This window comes from Populus euphratica, unplaced genomic scaffold, assembly GCF_000495115.2.
Source record: "Populus euphratica unplaced genomic scaffold, PopEup_1.0 scaffold37.1, whole genome shotgun sequence".
NCBI classification, from domain to species: domain Eukaryota; kingdom Viridiplantae; phylum Streptophyta; class Magnoliopsida; order Malpighiales; family Salicaceae; genus Populus; species Populus euphratica.
Genome location: NW_011499909.1, coordinates 760,343 through 784,677, shown reverse-complemented (window position 1 = coordinate 784,677; position 24,335 = coordinate 760,343). Strand labels below are relative to the sequence as shown.

At 29.9% G+C, this 24,335-nt stretch overlaps 2 protein-coding genes across 7 annotated transcripts; one reads left to right on the top strand and one right to left on the bottom strand.

Annotated features, from left to right (window-relative positions):
• The first annotated feature begins 5,072 nt into the window (after positions 1–5,072).
• LOC105133759 (uncharacterized) lies at positions 5,073–9,963 on the top strand. Of its 5 annotated transcripts, XM_011037860.1 has the most exons (12): positions 5,078–5,377; positions 5,549–5,695; positions 5,897–6,017; positions 6,136–6,219; positions 6,320–6,383; positions 6,508–6,554; positions 7,021–7,075; positions 7,468–7,506; positions 7,955–8,123; positions 8,849–8,912; positions 9,001–9,057; positions 9,663–9,963. In XM_011037860.1, the coding sequence occupies exons 3-12, from the start codon at positions 5,953–5,955 to the stop codon at positions 9,895–9,897; spliced, it is 879 nt and encodes a 292-aa protein (XP_011036162.1). In that variant the 5' UTR covers positions 5,078–5,377; positions 5,549–5,695; positions 5,897–5,952; the 3' UTR covers positions 9,898–9,963. The 5 variants fall into 5 exon arrangements, with proteins under 5 accessions (XP_011036164.1, XP_011036163.1, XP_011036162.1 ...); XM_011037862.1 differs by lacking the exon at positions 5,549–5,695 and having other exon boundaries at positions 5,073–5,377; positions 9,046–9,057; XM_011037861.1 differs by lacking the exon at positions 5,549–5,695 and having other exon boundaries at positions 5,077–5,377; positions 5,897–5,984.
• A 7,829-nt stretch (positions 9,964–17,792) lies between these two features.
• LOC105133758 (serine carboxypeptidase-like 45) lies at positions 17,793–20,994 on the bottom strand. Of its 2 annotated transcripts, none has more exons than XM_011037857.1 (10): positions 20,666–20,994; positions 20,472–20,573; positions 20,265–20,360; positions 19,661–19,753; positions 19,479–19,558; positions 18,995–19,276; positions 18,767–18,894; positions 18,499–18,591; positions 18,268–18,385; positions 17,793–18,190 (listed from the first exon to the last, which is right to left on the bottom strand). In XM_011037857.1, the coding sequence occupies exons 1-10, from the start codon at positions 20,913–20,915 to the stop codon at positions 18,041–18,043; spliced, it is 1,392 nt and encodes a 463-aa protein (XP_011036159.1). In that variant the 5' UTR covers positions 20,916–20,994; the 3' UTR covers positions 17,793–18,040. The 2 variants fall into 2 exon arrangements, with proteins under 2 accessions (XP_011036159.1, XP_011036160.1); XM_011037858.1 differs by having other exon boundaries at positions 18,767–18,891.
• Positions 20,995–24,335: the final 3,341 nt, after the last annotated feature.

Here is a 24,335-nt window from a genome sequence, read left to right as displayed (position 1 = left end):
GTTTTTCTAGTAATATTGAATATATTAAAAACAAATCTCTAGTGTATTTTTGGTAACCTATTTTTTCTTTCATTTTTTTTGTTTTTCATCTCACTTTCTTAAACATTTAATCTTGAATTTTATTTTTTGATTATTGAATCTTCAGAATTAATATTAAATAAGAATAATAATTATATATAAAATTTATATTTACAATCACGATTAAATCAAATTATATTATTTTATTCAACTTATATTATTCTCTTAAAATTTTTACCAAACTATGTTATTTAAAAAAAATCCAATTTTTTTATTGGTTACCAATTATATAAAATAAAGTATTTCTTGCAAGTGCATGATTAACCAATCATGGCATGACAATAGTTTATACAAGGTCATCAGCTTGCAAATGATGATAGGATTTTTCCTAGAGTACTATTCTACTATTATTACATGGTGGGGTTAAAGTACGACTGTCTAAAGGCGAGGCTTTGTGAGCTGCCACGTTTGAGGGTATCTAACGCAAGTAAAGCTGCAAATCTGAAGGATTTTCTGTGATATCTTTCTTATCCCCCCTCTCTCAGGAAAGGGACTCACGCTTAACAACCCCATGATGACTTTATTAAGGTGTGCTTACCTTTACAAAAAACACTTAACACGCATATTATTTAGCAATGTGGGACATCAGGCCTCCACGAGCACACAAATAGAAGATTATCTCGTGCGTGATTATGCTTTTTCGGGTTCCATGCCACCTTGTGATGCTGTTGATAGGAAACTTCCTCACGGTTGCTTTCGCCACTTGATCAATTATTTAATCAGATTGGGTAAAAAGTGGTAAGAGATATAGTTATTTATTCCTCCTCTCTAAATATTTCGTATTGTGGCTTGGACGAGTTTTAAATTAAATTGCATTTGTGTTGAAATTGATGCTTTTGAATAATTTTTAATGATATTGTTATTGTAGAATATGTTAAAATAATGTAAACAAACAGAAAAAAAAATATTAATTTTCAATCTTTCAAAAAAAATATATTGAAAATTGTCTAAACCATAATGCTAACAAAGCAATCAAAACATATATTAAAAAGACATAACTTATTATATTTGGATGCTTTTCAAAGATATATGGGACATGAGAAAGTATTAGATTTGCGTTTTCTAGTATTTTATGATAATTTTAATATTTTTGTATTAAAAACATTTGAAAAAAATCTTTTAATATATATATTTTTTAAATATTTTGTGATACAATACCAAACACACAATTTAATCTCACATGTACGGTGGTGGTTATGTTTTCTACGGAATTAATATTAAATAAGAATAATAATTATGTATAAAATTGATATTTACAATCACGATTAAATCAAACTGTATTATTTTATTCAACTTATGTTATTCTCTTAAAAGTTTTACCAAACTATGTTATTTAAAAAAAATCCAATTTTTTTATTGGTTACCAATTATATAAAATAAAGTATTTCTTGCAAGTGCATGATTAACCAATCATGGCATGACAATAGTTTATACAAGGTCATCAGCTTGCAAATGATGATAGGATTTTTCCTAGAGTACTATTCTACTATTATTACATGGTGGGGTTAAAGTACGACTGTCTAAAGGCGAGGCTTTGTGAGCTGCCACGTTTGAGGGTATCTAACGCAAGTAAAGCTGCAAATCTGAAGGATTTTCTGTGATATCTTTCTTATCCCCCCTCTCTCAGGAAAGGGACTCACGCTTAACAACCCCATGATGACTTTATTAAGGTGTGCTTACCTTTACAAAAAACACTTAACACGCATATTATTTAGCAATGTGGGACATCAGGCCTCCACGAGCACACAAATAGAAGATTATCTCGTGCGTGATTATGCTTTTTCGGGTTCCATGCCACCTTGTGATGCTGTTGATAGGAAACTTCCTCACGGTTGCTTTCGCCACTTGATCAATTATTTAATCAGATTGGGTAAAAAGTGGTAAGAGATATAGTTATTTATTCCTCCTCTCTAAATATTTCGTATTGTGGCTTGGACGAGTTTTAAATTAAATTGCATTTGTGTTGAAATTGATGCTTTTGAATAATTTTTAATGATATTGTTATTGTAGAATATGTTAAAATAATGTAAACAAACAGAAAAAAAAATATTAATTTTCAATCTTTCAAAAAAAATATATTGAAAATTGTCTAAACCATAATGCTAACAAAGCAATCAAAACATATATTAAAAAGACATAACTTATTATATTTGGATGCTTTTCAAAGATATATGGGACATGAGAAAGTATTAGATTTGCGTTTTCTAGTATTTTATGATAATTTTAATATTTTTGTATTAAAAACATTTGAAAAAAATCTTTTAATATATATATTTTTTAAATATTTTGTGATACAATACCAAACACACAATTTAATCTCACATGTACGGTGGTGGTTATGTTTTCTACGTTTATAATTGCGTTTATGGTTAAATTATAGAATAAGAATTCAAAGAAAAAATCATTGAGAATTTTTTACCAACTTTTGCAACATGGAAAAATTAAATTTATCCCAATGGGGTCCTAAGTAGCTCATTGATATAAAAAATGATGCATTTGCAAAATTAACATGTAATTAAAATATTTTAATTGGCAGTTGCCGAGTAAAGATTGCTTTGCAACATAGAATGTTAGGTTGAGTGAAACACAATGGATTAATCCTGCGAAATAATTTTATTATAGGACAAGAATACTAAACTTGATAGAATAATAGCAGAATCAGTGCGCGCACGGGGCAAGTACAACCATGACGAAACCTCAGTAATTTGAGGTTGGTAGGTGAAATGGCGTTTTGGTTATTTATCATCTATCATGATATTTTTTTTAAATGCAATTCAATTTTGAATTTTCACTGTGTAACTATTATTTATTATTTAATAAAAATATATAAAATGAATAAGAATAAAATAAAAAATTTAAAAGAACGTGAACTGTAATGAAAAAAACATATGCGAAATTATAATTAAATAATTAAATTATAAAAAATAAAAATGAAATAAAAAATTAAAAAATAAAGACTGAAATTGAAAAAATTAAAAAGAAAAAATTAAAAATATTAAAACACTCTTATGAACCTGTTAATTAAAAAAAATACTCATATAAAAAATATCAAAATACCTTCCAAAACAAAGCTTTTTATTTTTATTTTTTCTAAGATTAAAAGTATGTTTTCATCATATATGGATAATGGAAAAAAATGTAAACACCTTGGCCAGCAGTTTATTAAATTTTTTTTATCTTAAAATTAAAAAAAATATTTTTATTATTAAAAAACTTATGAAAAATTAAGAAAATTTTTAGTCAATTGTTATAAATTTTGTTGGCTCTGTTGATGAAAAAGTACTTTATTGTATAAAAAATAAAAAAGATACATACATCTTCAAAATAATTTTTTAATGACTAATAAGCTAATAAAAAAAATCAATAAACTTCCTATTTCAAAGCTTAAGTTTTTCTCACTCGAAAGTAAAAAAAAATAATTTTATTATATCAGTTCATAGTAAACTATCTGATAATTCATAATAAACCATCTGTAAAGTTATGGTGAAATTTTATTGCTTTTTAACTTTTCTTTTAATAAAGTAGGGGCAATACTAAATGTTTTTTTTCCCCTAGAAACAGGCTATTATAAAGTTGCCCATTCGAAAGGAGTTTGATTTATTTTAATTAAAAAAATATGATATTGATTAATTAAGAAATGGCTGGCTTAATTGAAAAATAAAAGTATTTTATCGAGTAGGTATATTTACGTCCAACAATTCGTAAAGCTTCAAAATGTTACATAGCTGTGATTAACAAAACAATTAAAAGAGATGGGTCGGTTTCACTGTCCAAACCAACTATTTTATTTTTATTTTATTTTATTTTCAATTTAACTCTTCTATAACCTAATTAAATAAAATCTTACTTGAAATTATGGATAAAATACCAAATTAAAAGATAAAAGACTAGAAAGTAAAGCAGGAAGAAAATATATATAACTCATTCAAAATTGATGATAATTTTTGTTTTTATCTTAAAGCTTATTTTATTCATTTTTAGATTATAAGTTAAAAAAATAAAACATAAACTCTTTAAAAAATAGTAAAGAAAGAGAAAAATGTTTATTTCTTCACTTTTTAATTATAAGACTTATAATTTTTTGTATTAATAAGTTTTATTTGATGAAAAAATTTTAATGGTAGTTATTTTGAACTTTTATATTACATAAAAAACAAATCAAGATGGGGAGCAAAACATTTCTTGATTTGATTTTGTATTTTTAAAACTTTGCTGTGTTTCTTGGGTAATTAATTTTTATGTGTTTTAACTATTCATTTAGTACTTTTATGTGAGAACAAGTGAAAAATTATATCTTTTAGCTAAAAAACCACATCCAGATAATGTGTAGTTTATTTTAATTAAATAATAAATTATTTATATCTTAAAAAAAATAACAAAACCCTATACACAAATTTAGGCATTTTAGACAACCTAAGTTAGCCTATATATCCAGATTTTTTTTCCTTTAATTTTTTTTAATTTTATTATTTAACTTTTTTGTTTTTTTATTGGAGTTTATAACAGAGTTGTAGATTTAATAAATTAAATTGTAACATCTTAGTCGATTCAATGCATTTCTATTTTAATATTTTTTAAAACAAGATGTCATATTATTTTTTTAAAAAATACTTAATTTATTTTTAATGAGATTTTATAATATATATTGATTTGGTTCATGTATAATTTATTTGTTATCATGATTAATTGATTTAATTTATAGGGTTGCAGATTAACTTGAATTAATCAAGATTGATGAAATATATTATTATTATTATTTTAATATTATCTTAATTGTTATTTTTTAAATCCAAACTATAATATTACATGTTCAAGTTGCTTTTATACCTATATATTTGGAGGGTTTTTTTTTGTTATATGAATCTTTTTTATGTCTAATTTTTTTTTTTTATCCTACTCGCATCATAGCATTATCATTATCCTAATTTAGTTACTAAGAAGGAAATGGTGAGACATGAACCCACGTGGTTGCCGTGTAAGCAAAGAGAGAAACAGAGTTCTTGGATCAAGAAAAGAAGCAAACAGCATTACAAGTGGTTGAGTTAAAACAGCGACAGGCCATGGAGTTGGTTAAACTCTGTTGGCGCCAAAAAATGCTCATTATTAATGAATGGATAAGATCCGATCCACTTCTTCTGCTACTGCTGATTGCTTACCTCATACCCTCTCTTTCTCTCCTTATAGTCTGTGAGATTCACACTCTCACATACAAACTGCACTGAAATCCCTACCTGTAAGCTGGACTCTCTCTGTCTCTCTGTTTTCTTCACTCCACACCTCATCAAGTAATTAAGGGAAGGTGGGTTTTACTTATTCTGTGTTTCTTCAGTCTGTTCACTTTCTTTTTTTAGTATGTAATTTTGTTTATATGATTTCAGCTTTTTTAGTTACATGCAGTATCTCTGCATGTTGTTTTACTGAATTGCTAATGTTTTTTATTTAATTTCGTGAATTGTCATAAAATATAGAGGTTTATGAAAAACAAAGGCCGTTTAAACAAGGTGGAAAGATTTAGCTGCTTGAGTACGCTCATTGAGGTCTATTTTATCCAAAAAGCCGAGTATCTTTAATTGACCAGAACTTGATTTTAATTTCTTCGAGTTGACTTAGGAAATAAGTACGTTTTCTGTTTAACATTTGGACAGTTTACATGTCTGTTCCTGCCATGTATGTAAAGATTTATCTTCTATAATTGTATACTGTGTATGACACTCAGGGCAATGCAGTCCTATTTTAGCTCAGATTTTTTTTTTTTATGGTTTTTAGAATTTCATTTCAATCAAATAAAAGAATTTCCTAAGCCATATTTTTCGTGCAGTTCAATTCGATCATTGGCATCTCCAAATCTTGGTTGCTTTGAGCGTATCTGAAGTCATGGCAACTGCACAAACAAAATGTTCCTTAGGGTATGGCAAGCCTCCTTGGATATTTAAAGGCAGGTAAGGATCCTACGAGCCTTAATTTAGTGTTTGTTTGGTCTATTCTGTGATGATGACTGGTATGATTAACATCATTCCCATTCATGAATGTTGTTTGATGATATGATTTCCATTTCAGAGCCTTGTACCAACTTCACCTTGTTAAATCCAAAATTGCTCGAGCATCCATTCCGAAAGAGTTCAGATTAGTTGAAGCATTTGGGTAACGTTTATTTTTTGCAACTGTTGTTTGAACTTTGAAGGGACAGTGGTGGGGTTCAGGATTCCAATTTTTACTGTTAACTCACATTTCTGCACTGCAGATACACCCTTGGAGGTTTTTTTCTAGCTAGCTATGAAGACAGTCCAGCTGGGGTTTTTGATGAGGTTCTATGGCATGACTTGATGAGCTAAAAAAGAAAAGAAGTAGGCATTTAGTTGATTCGTTGTGCACTATCAGAAATGACAGAAAATTTTCCCTTTTCTTTTCCCTTTTTTCCCTTTTCTGCAGCTTGTGGTGATTGCGGGAATTGTGTGGAACCCCCCAACATCTTGTGCGTAAGTTTAACGACCTATCTATTCTTGTTTATAATGATGAATTGTAAATGATTGTGGACAAGGAATCTTTTTTACTTGAAAAAAAGTAGCGAGTCCCAGAGCTGATGAAACTTGATTTGGGTCTTTCCATCTCAATTCCATAGAGGCAATCATATCAACTTTTTAAGCTATATTGAGCCAGTCAACTTTGAAACATGCATTTCCCTTCTAGTGCATTAACAATATTATTAGAGGAATCAACTAAGGCCTCACAATTGTTTTATATTTTTTCTTCAAGTTGCCTAAGCATCTGGTCAGGTTGCTGTGCTTTGATGTTCAGTAGCAATCTAATATAACAAAAGCAGAGACATGTTTTTCAACCTGAACTGAACCACCTGGTTTTCAACACAGTGAGCCTAAAGATTATTCAAATCTATCAACGCAATTTGAATCCTTTTAGCAGACTTTTTCTTTCTTGTTTCGACAGATGGGCAGCCAGGGTGCTTGTCAACAGTGGCGATGCTTGTGATCATGGACGAAAGGTGGGAGGTCAACAAATCTTTTGTGCATTTCTGAATTTTAACCTTTAATATAAATGAGTTCCATCTAGATGTTGCCTTATGGTTTGAATAGTTTGAAAAGGATACTGGCCTCTATTACTAGAGTGAGATATTTACAGACTTTTGAAGCCAAACGAACCAAAATTATATACAGGATACACATCCAGATGCAAATTGTTCTTTCTTTCTCTTTGTTTTTGTAGAACACGTCCTTGATAAAACTTGGTGGCTTGCATACTCCCCGAAGCTATAACTGATTCAGCTCTGACATTGGGACATTATGCATGATTATGATGCTTTTGTGCCCCTGAACTGGAGGCAATTGAAAGGAATTTTTCACATATTTCTGATCTTTCTTTCACGTTCTCTTGCAGGATGTAGGGCTTCCTAGTCAAGTTGCCAAGTTTTCCAAGGTGATTTTTGTTTGTGCACATATCTTGTGCATTTAAACTTCCAATTTCAACGTAAAAAATAAAGAAAATTAGGAAAAGATTGGTCCTTGATCTAGTGAATTTTATTTCATTTTAAAAAAATCCTTCCTCGGTATGCAGAAAATTCAAAATTTTGATCATTTGATTGCTCTGTACTAATCATCCGGTGTGTATGCTAATTTATTGCCTTGAACTATACTTAAAATAGCCCCCCTCTTTGATTATATTGCTTAGGATTATGCTACCCCCAATTTAGGAAAGCATTCAGTTGTTCCATAAATTCTCTTCTATGATGGGTTATGGTTATACCTTCACTTAATCAAACTGATGCAAGAAAGCATGGCATTGCAAATTCCATGAGAAGCTTACATCAAAGTTTCAGCAAATGTGAAGCTTGTTTTATGTTTTATAACGTGCTCTTTCGAAACAGAAAATCACAGCAATTCCTAGGCAAAGAAAGAGCAAATTTAATGGCATTCTAGACATGATTGGTTTGGGCACTTCAAGTTCGAGTACGAAGGATTGCATGGATGTTCTAGTAACTGAAACTAATGGTCCTTCCGCAACTGATATCTGCAACATCAAACTTACAACTTCTGGTGAGTATGTTACACTAATAATTGTTTCTAGCTACGACAAACATTATAATTAGCTGTTGTTAGTACAAGTTAGTTGTTTTTCAGTAAACAACCCTCTTTGCGCAAAGATCCCGTCATTGTCATGAGTTTTTCAAAATCGATTCAATTTTTCTCGTCAAGTGGAGTACTTGCTTGATCTTTGCAATAGCATTAAGAATTTCTCTCGGTTGTGTGTTCTGCATGGATGTATCATACAAATGAGCTTGGGGGCTTTTGTCTGAGCGATGCACTCTTTGTCATAGGCTGGTTTGTTCTGTTCAGTCTTTCTTGCTAACTTGTTAGTTTGACCCTTTCCATAGCTAGCTTCTGCTCATATTCAGAAAAATGGGCCAGGGTTATAGAAGCCTCAAGGTTAGACAATGTTTCAACTAGGAAATTAACCACTTCATGTCCGGTAACATTATTCCCCTCACAAGCCTTTGAGTTCCTCCTGGCACCTAGGAAATTAAGAAAAAAATAACAGCACCATTTTCCTTTTGTTGGCAGTGGTGTACTATGTATAAGAGCTTGTAAGTCCTCTTGGAAGCTTACTTGCTACCAGAGCTTGACTAAATATGAGAGGAAAGGGAATTGACTGTCTTCGCATAACCGATATCCCATTTTCCTTTTTTGGTTTTCTTATATTTAAGTTTTATTATCATGTTTCTGATTGATCTAATGCCTGGCTATGGACTTCTTAATGATAGTTCCTGGGGTAAAATTTGACAAATGGAAGGGGCCAGCAATCAAAATGTCACTACCAAGTTTTAGGTAAATTTTAATCTGAATTGGTATTTAAACAATCACCATGCATTATGCGTACGGCATCTTATATTCTCTACATGTTGTGAAATTGCAGCGGACGTACAGAGTATAACCCCAATCTTTTGAAATATTCTTGCAGTATTGAATGCAGGTATACCTTCATACTCTTGCAATTGTTTAACTTCTTGGATTTATTTTGGAGAGAGCACAGAAAGTACCTTAGCAGGTCCTTATCCAGTAAGAACAAAATCATGCCCGTAACCCAATTCTGTTGGATTCCAGTTGCTCTGATCATCCTAAAAAGTAATGCACTCATGTTTTTTCTCAAAGACCGGAGAACTCCAGAGCATACCGTCACATACATTCAGCTCCTATGAGTGTATATAAAACGATCACTTCACTTCTGAAATAAATTCATAGCAAAAATTTGTAGAGGACAACATCAGTGATTGATTTCAAATCTGACACATTTTGAGTTAATGATATTGAGTTAAGCTCTGAGGTTTTAATATATGATTTATATTATTTTTTAATATATATTTTAAAATGAAAGTTATTTGAAATTGAAATCTGTATAGGTCCGTACCATTTTGTGTTTAATTTTTATCAAATAAATAAAAATAGTGAGATTTAAACTTGTGATCACTTGGTTATCAAGATTTTAATATTATGTCAAAAAATCATCTCAACTTAATAGCTTAAACTATTTAATAAAATTTTAAAATATAATTTATATTATTCTTAATATACTGGTAGGGTACGAGCAGTGCAGGCAGCAAAAGTGTCAGGGCCATCTTCACCACCGAAGCACGACACTGAAGAATCACAGAGCCAGCTTAAATTGAAAACTGTGGAACCCAGTAGTAGAGAACTCCTGGATGAGGGACAGGACTTGAGCATATCTGTAATGCTATCAAAACCAATACTAGCTTTGGAGCTCAGTTGTTTGAAAATGCAGGTTGAAGCACCAGTTGTAGTTTCCCAGCATTAGTCGCAGATTAAGAGCATTATTTTCGTTCGAAAAATCCATTAATGCAATCAATACCAATTCTGTATTGATTTTTACATTATTATTATTATTATTTGTAAATGAATAATAATGGTAGTAGCAAGTTGTAATTACTGTAAACAGAGGCAGTCTGGTAGAGCTAGGATGTTTTCTTAACATGCCAAGCAAATTCATGATTGTTTTTTCCAGAAATTATTAACTAATACTAAAGAGATGGGTACTAAAGAGACGGGGTATAACCCAAGGTGCTTCACCTCCATTTTTGTTTTTTTCATTTTTTAACTTTTTTTTTAAATCATTTACAGTCTGGCAGAGATAGGATTAGGTGTGACATGCGTGATTGGGAAATATTTTCACAAGTGAAGAATAATATATATATATATATATGGATAGCATAAGCAAAGAAAAGTTGATTAGACCTATCTTTTAAACTAAAAAAAAAAACCCATCCATGTTGAACTTAAATTGCTTTGCATGTCAACAAAATTATACATGTTGTATTTCAATAAACATCTCAGTGGAATCAAAAATATATATAGTGAAAAATTAAAATTATTACCCAATAATTAGAAGAAATTAAAAATTCTAAAAATTAACATTAGTTATAAAAATTCAGATAAAGAGTTAATTATACTTAAGAAAAGAATAATTACTCGTTTAAAATATTATTTTTTATGAAAAATTGTCTTTACTACATGTGTTTTTTTAAATGTTTTTATTACCATTAATTATCATAATATTATTTTATTTTATTTTATTTATTATTATATAAAATAATTTTTACATCGGTTCTAAAAATAAGAGATACTTTAATTTGATTTTTAAAATTTAGAATCAATCCTAAAAAAAAGGCAAAAAAAACTTTTGATATCGGTCCTAAAATAAAAGACTTATCAAAATAATTAAAAAAATAAATTAAAGTTAAAAAAAATAGCGAAATGATGCCATAAAAAAATCATTTTGATAAAACCAAAAAGAAAATTTTTAAAAATAATTTACACATACACACACAAAAACGTATCTACTATTTAGAGTGTGTTTAGTATTATGAAAATCATTTACAGTCTGGCAGAGATAGGATTAGGTGTGACATGCGTGATTGGGAAATATTTTCACAAGTGAAGAATAATATATATATGGAAGCATAAGCAAAGCAAAGTTGATTGGACCTGTCTTTTAAACTAAAAAAAAAATAAATCATCCATGTTGAACTTAAATTGCTTTACATGTCAACAAAATTATACATGTTGTATTTCAATAAACATCTTAGTAGAATCAAAAATATATATCGTGAAAAATTAAAATTATTACCCAATAATTAAAAGAAATTAAAAATTCTAAAAATTAATATTAGTTATAGAAATTCAGGTAAAGAGTTAATTATATTTAAGAAAAGAATAGTAACTCGTTTAAAATATTATTTTTTATGAAAAATTGTCTTTATTACATGTGTTTTTCTAAATTTTTTATTACCATTAATTATCATAATATTTTTTTATTTTATTTTTTTATTATTGTATAAAATAATTTTTACATTGGTTCTAAAAATTAGAAATACTTTAATTTGATTATTAAAATGTAGAATCAATCCTAAAAAAAAGGCAAAAAAAAACTTTTGATATCGGTCCTAAAATAAAAGACTTATCAAAATAATAAAAAAAGATGAATTAAAGTTAAAAAAAATAGCAAAATGATGCCATAAAAAAATCATTTTGATAAAAAAAAAAAATTTAAAAAATAATACACACAAACTCATCTACTACTTAAAGTGTGTTTAGTATTGTGGTAGCTGTTGTGGTTGTAGTTGGAAAAAGTTATTTTATAAAAGATACTTTTAGTTAAGATTCAATACATATGATAAGGATTATAGTTTTTTTTTGTTTCTTAAGAACGCAAAAATATTAGGTAAAATATAATCAGGAACAAAATTGAGATTGTGATCAAATTCTGTAAATGCTACATCATCAAGTGATCTCTGTTCAATTTATATAGTGTCATTGAATAATGTTAAACACTAGTTTTTTTTTAATAAAATACAATTAAAAAAATAAAAAATATTTTTTATTTTTTATTTTACTGAATCGGACCCATTTCCATACATTTTAAATTTTAGACCGAAATCGGTCCGGTCAAAACAGTGCAACATGCTGCACTATTCACACTAATTAATTAGCATGTTATGTTTATGAAGTAGCAGAGTTAGCAACGCGAGAAGAGAAGCATATAATTTCTATTTCAATAAAATAACATTTTTAATGCAGATAATAATAATGTCCACATATAAAAACTATAACTAATTTTACAATCAAATATCATATTATTATTGTTATATAATAAATGCAGCCATTAAGGGCATTAATCGCATCTACTACTTAGAGTGTATTTTGTGGTAGCTATTGTAGTTGTGGTTGGAAAAAGTTATTTTATAAAAAGTACTTTTAGTTAAGATTCATTTGGTATTTATGTATGTTTGGTTAAAATTATGGTTGAAATTATGATTGAATAAAAAGTAATTTAATGTGTTTAGTTAAGTACATGATTTTGAAATTGAGGTTATAAAATAATTTTAAAAAATAGATATTAATATTGATGGTTTTTAATTTAAATAATACTTTATATAAAATATTTTTTATTATTTTATTAAACTATCTATAATTCCATCATGTAAAAAATACATATGATAAGGATTATAGTTTTTTTGGTTTCTTAAGCACGCAAAAATATCAGGTAAAATATAATCAGGAACAAAACTGAGATTGCAATCAAATTCTGCAAATGCTACATCATCAAGTGATCCTGTCTAATTTATATAGTGTTATTGAATAATGTTAAACACTAGTTTTTTGAATAAAACATAATTAAAAAAATAAAAAATAATTTTTATTTTACTGAATCTGACCCGTTTAAATACATTTTAAATTTTAAACCGAAACTGGTCCGGTCAAATTAGTGCAACATGCTGCACTATTCACACTAATTAATTAGCATATTATGTTCATGCACTATTCACACTAATTAATTAGCATATTATGTTCATGAAGTAGCAGAGAGGCAGAAACGTAAAGAGAAAAGCATGTAATTTCTACTTCAACAAAACAATATTTTTAATATAGATAATAATAGAGCCTACACATAAAAATCATAACTAATTTTACAATCAAATATCAAATATCATATTATCATTAATTTTATAAACGCCGTAGCCGCTTAGCTAAACAGCCTCATACTTTGAATCCACGCTAATTTAAATGAAACAAATCAATCCATTGGCCCATGCAAGTTCATATAAGGTATTTGTGAGCGCAAGCCCATGCCAAAAGAAGAAGAAAAAAGTCAGCCCACTTTACACACAAAGGCCTAGAATCGAAATACAAAACAACCCATAAAAGAAACGAGCTCAACAAGCCCAATTAGATATCCTTATAAAAGCCTAGTCCAATAAAATTAGTGTAGTAGCCCATATTCATATTCTGAAGATAAAACTAATTAATTTCTGAGAATTTGCCCAGCATCCATTTCGTTCTTGTTTATTTCTTTTTCATAACTTTCTATTTTTCCTAACAACGCAAAATGGGACAACCGAAGATAGATTTTTGACAGAAGAACATGAATATTTAAAGGAAGAGATTGATGGCCAACATATCTTGAAAGGGAACATAATTAAAACATTCTAGATTTCTTGTACTCTGCAGATAAAAAAAACAAGCTTTTCTTTTGAAAGAAACAACAATTCATGCCATTGTACTATGATTCATACTTTTGGGGGTGGGGTGTAAAAAGATTATTGATCAAACTTTCTAGTAATGGAACACATTAACTTGAATTCAAATTGTTCTTTGGTTTTTGCTAAACCTACATATTATTAAGTTTCCTTAACAGTATATAGAAGATGGTCGGATCATAGCGATTCTAATTTTTTATATCAAGTATAAAATCTCACATATTCATACATCAAGATCAAGAAGAAAAAACTTATGAATCAAATGTACTTTATATAAAGGTTTATTATAAAGAACAATATCATCATACAAAAATAGTTGAGCCTGGTTCTGTAAGACTAATCCTTTTAGAGTGAACTTTAAACTGGACTTATAGGAACAAGCTATGCAACTACCTTTGTGCTTATTGATACTATCAAACTAGTATTCTCTTTTCTTCTTCTTTATATATATTGTTGTTTCTTGCTCGCTCTTTTTTTCTCTTAACCTTGTCCCCTCCCTCGTTTGACTTGCTATCCTTTTATTGATGAGCTCAATCTTTCTTAGTAAGGAAATGGATCGCTGTTTTTATTAACATCTCATCTTTGTAGATAATCTTGGAATCAACCTGGTTATTAGCCATTGATTGCTATTTCTTTGACTCATGGAGAGAGGATGAGATTTTGAAATCCAAATCTTGCATCAAAATGGAAAGGTTGGTTGCTGGTATTGAAGGGAGGCTAATAGAGTGGGCACAGAATCTGTAATGGATTTTGAGAGTTAAAGCATGATTTCTTGTATCGTGATTATAGATAACATATCAGAGAAGATTTTCCTTGTTTGATATGGGGAGATAGGATCGAATTTTGAAAGTTTAATCTTGCATCAAAATCGAAAGAATGGCTGCTAGTCTTGGAGGAAGGCTGATTAAGTGAGAAAGTTTGACATGAAATTTGTAGTGGATTCTAAGAGTTAAAGCTTGATTTCTTGTATCGTGATTGTAGCCAACATATCAGAAAATATGTTTCTCTTATTTTTGTTCCATCAAGAGAATCAATCGGGACCAAAACTAGGCTTCAATGTCGCACGAGGATCAGTTGTTTCTTCCTTCCTTTTCTGCCCAGAAATCTGCATATGTCATGAATGAAACATCGTTGTTTCCTTCCTATCTTCATCAGCATGTTCTTCTCTTTTTAAGTAAAACACATCGTTTCATTTAAAGTGAAACAATGTTGTTCTTGCTCCTCTAACAGAATTACGTAATTGAACTAGATCAAATTTCATCATAGTCCCTCCATTTTAACTCATTTTGCTCCTTGGTCCCTGGTTTTTCAATTTCTTATTTTTGTTCAAATTTTTGTCTTCTTTTTTTTAATTTATTTCAATTTTGCCCCTGACCGAGTTACCTTAGGCCCTCTGATTTCTTCAAGGCTTCCATTTCAGTCCCTAGTTCTTCAATTTTTTATTTTTAAACCAAATTGACTCCTAAATTCAATTTTATTTTTTAATTAAGTTTTTAATTGATTTTCTAACTTGACTATCTATTCCAAACTCATCCTTAAACTTATTTTCTTTGAATTTTAGCCAAATTAATTCCAATTAAGTCTTTTTCTTCAAATTCTCATTCAATTAAGCTTTTAATTATGGCTCAAAAATTCTCAAACCTCATTTTTGCATGCGATGCCTAATTATTGGTTCTATTTTAAATTCCAACTATTATTTTTTTAATAATTTTCAAGATTTCTTGACACAAAAAAAATAATGAAATTCACTCTTCAAGAATCCTTCAATATCAATATTGATGGAGGTGTTTTGTGTAAGGATTAATCTTTTCTTACCTTGAACTCTTCAATTTATTATCTGAGTTTAAAAACTTATAAATTCAAAAAAGAAATGTTCTCTAAGTTTTTAATTGTTGTTACTAACTCTTTTTATTAAATAAGAATAGTAAAAAGGTTTTCTCTCTCTAGAAATATAAAATATCTCCTTATTATGTTAAATTGTACAATTAATTCTAGAAATATAAAATATCTCCTTATTATGTCAAATTGTACAATTAATTTTTTCTTTTCTTTTTTTTCTTTCAATTTGGGTTAGGCCTAGCCATGAATGCTCAAATGTAAAATAGATCTAAAAAGTCCAACATCTTCCACTCATACATTGTTTGAATGACATTTCACAACCATGTCTCATTTCATCTTATTATCAATATTGTTCATACAAATAAATAAAAAGTGTGACCGCTGAACTTTTTATAATTCTGAAAACTCTACACTAATAATCGATTATAATTAGTGTAAAGATATCTGTCTAAAAAATATAATGACTCATAATACCTAAAATAAATTACTAACTCAAATCTCTTAAATAATGACTCATAATACCTAAAATAAATTACATAAATTACTAACTCAAATCCCTTAAGAAGAGCTTCACTAACCTCATTTGCATGCAATTGACAATATACTTGTAATTATATTGCAAACCTAATAGCAACAAAATTTATGGATAATGAATCATAATACCTCAATGTAATTCATAAGTCTTTCTTTTCACTCATATCATGAAGTTAAGAATAAACTGTTTTTTCTAATAATATCTTGCAAGGTCGAATCAATTATGATCTTAGATGGAGAATAAACTGTTTTTTCTAATAATATCTTTCAAGGTCGAATCAATTATGATCTCAATTATGATCTTGGATGACATGCTAAAATAGAGAAATTCAATAAAAAATAAGTATATACAGTTCTTTAAATACCATATAGGTCCTTATAGAGTCATTGCATTCACGCATGACTTTATTATAGGCTAATATATACTAGGGGACTCATCCACGTGTGGTTACATAAAGACTTTATCTTGATCTCTACTCAAGGCAACATTTTCCCAGCACCAAAGTGTGTGAGTGTGAGTGTGAGTGTTTGCTTTCTTTCTTTTTTTCTTTCTTTTTTTTTGGGTGGGGGTGGTGTCTTGATATATTTTTAAAAAAATTATAGTGAAAATATATTTCATAAAAACATGACATTAGCAATGCATCTATAAAAGCATCACAAGCAAACAATCATGCATCATGAATCTAACTCTCAGTCGTACTTTTAAGTATTGATGCTTGAATTTAACAACAAACATTGAGTAAATACTCCATTTAGAAAAGGAATGTCAAAATGTTGGTTTTCATAATAATATGAGAGAATTCAAACTATTTTGAACAATTAAGGTTTAAAGGAAAATGAATCAATAAATCATATGTTGTTGTATTAAAATAGACATTGAATTAAATATTAGATAAACAATAAAAAATATTAAAATATAAAGTATTTTAAAATGGTCAGACGAATGATCTAATATAAAATTGTTCACTCATTAGACAAATACAATGAATTAAAAATAAAATCAATGTCCGATGAATCCAGTCTGATATCGTGTAAAAATTTAAAATAAAATATAATATCATTGATAATTTGATAAATTACATTTAACTTACATACATATAGAAAAATATTTAATTTTCTCATTTGATTAGATTATTAAAATAATTTATTGATTGTAGTGAGTTGTTTAATTCATTAATTTTATCCTTTTATTAATTAATTAGGAAATAATTATGTCCTCAACAATACATATTTTGATTTTTCACTTGAATAGAGAATTTAAGAGTATAATGACTGATTGAGTATCGAAATGCTTGCTGGATAAATTGCGGTGATAGGATACGAGAGGTGAAACCAGCAAAAGTATCAGGAACTTCTCCAGCACTAAATCATGAAGCAGGAGAAGTGATCGACTCTGTTTCTGCAGAAACTCTATATAAAAGACGGAACCTGATCGCTTCTCTGATGTTATCAAAACCCTTGCTAGCTTTGCACTGCAGTTGTATGAAAATGCAGCTCGACGCCCCTGTTGTAGTGTCCCAGCAATCTAAAGGTTCCCTTTTTAGAATCTCTTCGTGTTTCTTGACCAAGCATGACTATTTCCAGTTAAAGAACTACAGATTTATTTTTCTTTATGTTGAATAAAATATCAAACAGCCTCAATCGTCAACATTTCGGACTGTATTATGGTCCTGATCTGTGGATTGTGTTCTAATTGTATCATGCAGTTCTACGTGAATTCTGTAGATATTCATGCTGTTGGGAGGCATTTTAATGTGCAAGTAAATCATTGTTTCTGGATGACTTCGTTTGATCTTTTTTTTAGATTTTCAAACTAGCCGAGTCATGTTCCAAACAAAATATAGGCAGGTTCTTTCTTTACTCGAGTTGTTTACAAAAAAAATTCTACATTCCAAAAGCATGGACAAATCAAAGAAACAAACAATCCGATGCAATTTTCATTCTCGGGTACTTGAGAACTGCCTTTTCCAATAGCAATCCAACTCTACTTACAATTGAATCTGTATTTTCTGTAACGAAGTGATCTGCAGATCAGAATGCTTCTGGTAGAGGCTGGCCTCCCAGGAAAGCCTTGAACAGCACAAGCGATCTTTCAGGCTGCGAAAATGGAGCTTCATGGGATGCTCCTCTAATGGTGGCGAAGGATAGGATATTACCATAAACTTGAGTCCACCCACCAACCTGAAGGTGAAAAAATCAATCAAGTTCTGTTCTGTCAAAAAAATTCATAAATTGTAATCTTCAAATGTGAGAGTTACCTGCTGCCCCTCGAACCAAACTCTGTAAGGCACGGTGGTTTTTAGCCCCAATTCCTCAGACAGTCTGTGAACTAATATTCGGCTTCCAGTAAGTGGAATGACAGAATCTTGGTCTCCACTGCATTTTAAACACAAATGTCTTGTGACTTTTATGATCAACCTTGATAAAATTCCGTTTTTCCAACTTCACAAGGAGAATATAGCAGACTGACAAGGTAAGAGGTAACTTACCTGTAAACCAAGACTGGGATTCCTGCCTTAATGAGTCTACCCACAATAGTGATTGTTGGTATCTCCAAGTCAAGCAGCTCATAATCAAGAATACTGAGATTGGAATATTGAGAGAAAAATTATCAAATACCCTAAAAAAGTAAATGAGAAATGCTTCTGTTGCGTCATTGATTTTTCTGTGGGATAAATTCTAAGACAGGCAGTGTCTTGTTTACTACTCTAACATTAGCACAGCTTAATAAATCTCATTTCGGTGATAGAGAAATACTTGCTGCAAACAGCCCATCGACGGACTCCAACAAGACGTGCATGGAGAGCCATCTGCACATCTGGCCTGTTGAGATAATTAACTGTTTCATCTTCCACACATACATCTACATTGTCACCAACTTGCTGCTGACCAGAATTAACAAATCAACTGTTAGTGACTCGCTGCACCAATGAAAAGCCAAACTCAAACAATTTTTGCAGTTGACAAATAATGGAATGTGCTTACCTGGGGAGTAAGGACTTTTGACTGTGAGAGAACTGACGATATACAGACATCAAGGGTAACATCATACTTGTCAACAAATCTACTGGTTTCTCTTGTCACTTGATTCATCACTCTTGAACATTGAGGAGAAACTGAACCTCTGTAGTATTCGCTTACATATCGCGAGTAGTTACAAACTGTAGTGAACATTTTGTATGTTGTATCTGATATCAATCCATGAGACCAGAGGAACTCAGCCCTCGAATTGAAGTCTGTAGAATACTCTAAAACTGGATTCCCTAGCTGCAATTTATAGGTTTAGATTAACTGAAAATAATAAAGACAATGGAATTCTCAAAAGGAAAAACAAAAAGAAAACCTTGTGAGTAGTAAAATAGGTTTGGTAAAACAAGTACAATTGAAAAAAAGAATAACTTGTCAGAATTACTGGCAGAGAAAGGAGGTAGATTTTTTTATTTTTTTATTTTTCCTTGTTAATACTCACAGCAATTCCTTTCAAATTGAACAGCTTCTCTTTTTTGTTGAATTGGAGCATGAGTTCTGCCAGCTGGGGCACATAGTGACCTAATTATGAACAGAATTGAAGCATTAAATTAATCCTCGTTTATTTATAAACTGTTTTGACAGAGAAGAAAAAAAAGTTTGCTTTAAGCATGAAAACAATACCAGCATAGCTTTCTCCTGTAATGAACAAACTTCTGCTTTTGTATTGTGGAAATTTGACAAACCATCTTTGCAAGAACACCAGATTGTCCCTAGCTATAGATAACAAAAACAAAAACAGCTTCAAAATGAGAGGTAAAATGTCTGTAAAGGTGACCTTTTGTCAGCTCAGAATCTAAACGACTAGAAAACAAGCACCGTATGTACTGACGATGCATATCTGTAAAGTGAAAAGGAAATTATCAGTGCTGTGGGATTATGAAATAACAATAATATTCTTTCTTTCGATCGTCTGTCTACAAAGAACTCATATGACTAAAAAAAACTGATAAGAAAAAAAGAGAGAAAAGAACAGAAAACTCAGAGAAATAAATAAATTGAGAAAACAACAGAAAGAAAAGGTTAAACAAAAGGAAAAGAGGTTGACTTTGAATCTTCGGTACAGAAATTATGTTTCTTGTGTAATTCTAAATTTTCAATAAACAGTCTTTATTTCCCTTTACTTCAGCAAGATTTCAACGTGAAAATGAGAAAGGAATATCAACATTTTGGATTTGAAAAGCCAATTAAACTTGTTAAACTCTGAAAGAACTTGGTGGAAACATACCAGTGATCTTGTCATCGACACCTTCATATGAAGAGGTGTTGGTGGAGTAAGAGAACCCAACCCCAATTGGTGTCTCCAAATACAACATATTAGCTTCTGCAAAGCAAGTGATCATTTAGCTAAAATTCAGCACTTTGAGGATTGTTTTTTAACGCAAAGAACAAAACCGGGATCACACAGTAATATAAACATGAACACTTAATTTACCTCTATTCCAGCTATATTGGTTCTTGACCAATCCCTCCCCACTAGGTCTAAAAGGTCCATTCTCAGAAAATGCCCCAACTCCCAAAGAAGAGCAACCTGGCCCTGCAAACAACAGTGAAACAAAATGAAAATCAAATCCCGACAGAAAAACCTATCTTTTGCGTAGTATTAGTAGGATGGTATAGGATTAGGACCTCCATTTAACCATAGAACAAGAGGCTTAGAAGCACAGTCTATTTCAGCTTCAGCAAAGTAGTAAAAGAGAGCTTTCTGGTTTTTGTCATCAACGGTCACATAACCTGAATACTGCTGGAACCAGACAGGAGGTTGACCAGGTAACTGAGTAATTCTGTCTAACTGGGAAAGACTACACTCTACTCCTATGATAAAGCAAACAAGTAAACCTAGAGGCAATGCCATCATTTCTTTTGACAGATAAGGCATGGCTTCACACTTGATTGGAGAGAAACTAGAGGGAGAGTGTGTAAAAAGATTAGTGGGGGGGGGGTGTGTTATCGAGATGTTGCTCAGTGGGGAGGCGTTATATAGAGACCGAGAGGGAGAAGAAAAGCTAGTTCTTTTAATTTAGCACATTAAAAAAAAGGAAAATATTTTTAAAAATAACATAAATTAAGTCTCTAAGACTATAATATAAACTTAAATAAATTACAATAAAATAGAAAGGAAAAACAAGAAAGAAAGAGCTAGAGGTCTTGCAGACACACTGAGGCTAAAATAACAACACAACATATCAAGAAAAAATTTCTAGCGATAGATAGTGACACATGTTACTTGTAAGTCATAAATATGATTTGCGATTATTTTTCTAAATATCTTATTTTATTTTATGAACCCTAATGTTCCAAATCACTCGAAGAAAAGGAGCCTGTGTTTTTGTTGGTTTCTTTTTCATTTTTTATTATAAAATGTACTCGTTAAATTTTGTCCCTGTTAGGGGAGAGATTTGGAGCATAAACAGGTGTGTGTTGGTGCGAGTTGTGTGCTGACTTGGAGTCTCGGTCCGCAAATGAAGTGCGACGTCAAGTGAAAATGAAAGGACAGGGAATGTGCTTTAAAGGCCTGAATTTGATGACAGAAGTTAAAGCCACCCCACTGTGTTTGTTTTTAGTGTATACTGGAAAGGGGAAGGTGGTATGCGTAATATATGTATTCCACTGTGGACTGGATTAATTTTTTTAATATAAAAAATATTCATATAATTGTAGGATTTTTAAAGGAGAAAACAAAATGTGACGTCTATATTATCATAATTCATTAATCTTTATTAATTTAATAATATAATTATAAAAAAATAACAATAACTGATAAAAAAATAAATCCTTGTCAATATTATAAAAAGATACCATTGAACTATTTTTAAAAGATCTAAATGATTTTATTTATAACAAAGTAAAAATAAAATGGAATGGGGTAGCACATAAAGAGGAAATTAAAAAAAAACTCAATTATCAACAAATTAAATATTAAATCACGAATTAAAAAAATAAGAGATAAAAAAATATGACTTGAGTCGGCATATGAAATCATGGTCCAATTTTGAAATCAGTATAAGCAGTCGGCATATGAAATCATGGTCCAATTTTAAAATCAGTATAAGCCTATGCAAAAAAAAATTAAATAAAATAATGGAGCTCGAACTCTCAAGTAAGCTAAATGATAAAAGAATAAACTAAAAAAATCAATTATTGTAAAAAACAAATAAAGTCAGGTTTATTCATTCATGACCTAGGATAACTCCATAAAAATAAAAAATAAAAAAATCATGAAATTAATGCCCCAATAACGAAAAGATAAAATTAAAAAAATAAATCAATTTAAAAAATGATCTAAAATAAAAAAAAAATCAAACTAAAACTAGGCTAATATTCAAAACCTATAATATGGGTTATAAGACTAAGATTACACCTTAAAAGAAAAATATAAAAAAATCATGAAACAAAATTCTTAATTGTCTAAAAAGTAAAAAAAAAAAAACCAAATAGCAATCAAAAGAATGAGGACTAAATTAGATAGAAAGATTAAATGAAAAAATAATGAGGGATGAAATTAAAAAATAAAATCAATAAAATAATTAAAAATAAAATAATAGCAATCAAAACATTAAAGATCAAATTAGATATAAAAATTAATTAAAATAAAATATTGAGGAATAAGTCAACCTCAAAAGCAAAATAAACAACAATAAAAAAAATAAAAATTAAAACTGATGTTAATATAAATTTACAAGATATATTTGTTTTTAACAAGGATTAGTGTGGAATTTATGGTTAGGGGAGAGAAAAGAGAAAGAGAAAATTAAAAAAATCATTAAAACTCAATCTCTACTCTTCAGTGTACACATGTCTAATCACCATGAAAAAAACAATGTGATACTTTCAACGTTGTTATTGAAAATATTGTTTGATCATTGGAAGACACCAAACGTATCTACTAAGAAACATGAGTGTTTCTCATTCATCGACACGTGCTATGTATGTCTCTTTTAAATTTTGATTATATTTATATTTGTGAAAAAACTAGATTTTTTTTTTATTAAGATTGATTATAACTAAAAAAACCATAACAAAACAACATTCCTCTTGATATTAGCTTTTTTATTATTTTTTTGGCTTTTAAATCATTTTATTATTCAATCAAAACATTAAAAAGAATAAAAAAACCTCAGCAATCCAGTTTAAATCTTTTAACTTGTAATTAGATTATTTTTTATGTTAAAAATACAAGAAGACCGATTTATCCCCATGAAATTTGATAAAACCAATTTAATCATGTGAAAATACCATTTACCCCGGTCTTCCTTTCACCGGCTATTTTTATTGAGAACAAAAACATTATTACACTGCAACAATATACAACGCAATTCACAATAAAAACTGATGTATTTTAGTTCTTTCTTTAATTAAACCAAGAAATGAAATGAAATGAGCAAAAAATAAGAATACCTAGTACTAAGACAGCATCAGCCTTGACACCGTACAGTATGCTTCCGCATAAAGGAGCTTGTTTTCTCTCTCTTTTTTTCTTTTTTCTTTTTCTCTCCTCAGATCAGAACCATTTTCTTGGTTTCTCAAGAAAATGGATTAAAATTTCACAAACAGGGATGGACATAATCATTATTCGTGAGTTTCGTTTTCCCAGATAAAATTGCTTTAGTCATTGAGCCTGCAATCTGCATCATATGTAACGAAGTACAATCGCAAATCTTTATTTTATATTTCCCCGATACTTGTGGTGAATCTGAATCTCTTTTGGAGACACAATGAACATAAAAATCCAACGAAAGTTAGACCGCATTAGCAGTCTGCCATATTTGGTACTAGACTAACACTTTGCTTTGCTTGGCTTGATTGAAGCTATCCTCAGAAGCAGAGCTAATAAATATTGCAATGATATTCTTAACTCCATTTATTTCCATACAGTAAAGAAGAATCTTTTGGGGGTGATTTGCTTTATTTGACCTGTCTTAAAAGCCTTTCATTTTGTCTGATCACTGTGGAAGTAAAAGAGTCTTTTCTTGGTACTCAATCAACTGGATGCATTCACCAGTCCTCTCTCAATATCCATGGCTCTGGTGTCAATGGGTCCTATTCACGGGCCATTGAAACTAAAAGCACTGCTCCCCCAGTGAGGGAAAGTGGAGGTGCCGTAGATTGCTGGCAGGTAGCAGCATCATGACAAACCTCTGTTTCTTTTCTTGCCGATATATTTTTTTATTCCTCATTAGAGTCAATACAGCTATGTCTAGTTATGAATGCGTTCAGGTTTTTCTTTTTGATAGAAAATGCATGTAGAATGGTAGATGTTGATAATTTGTTTCTCGTACCTTGACCTCCGAATGTGAAC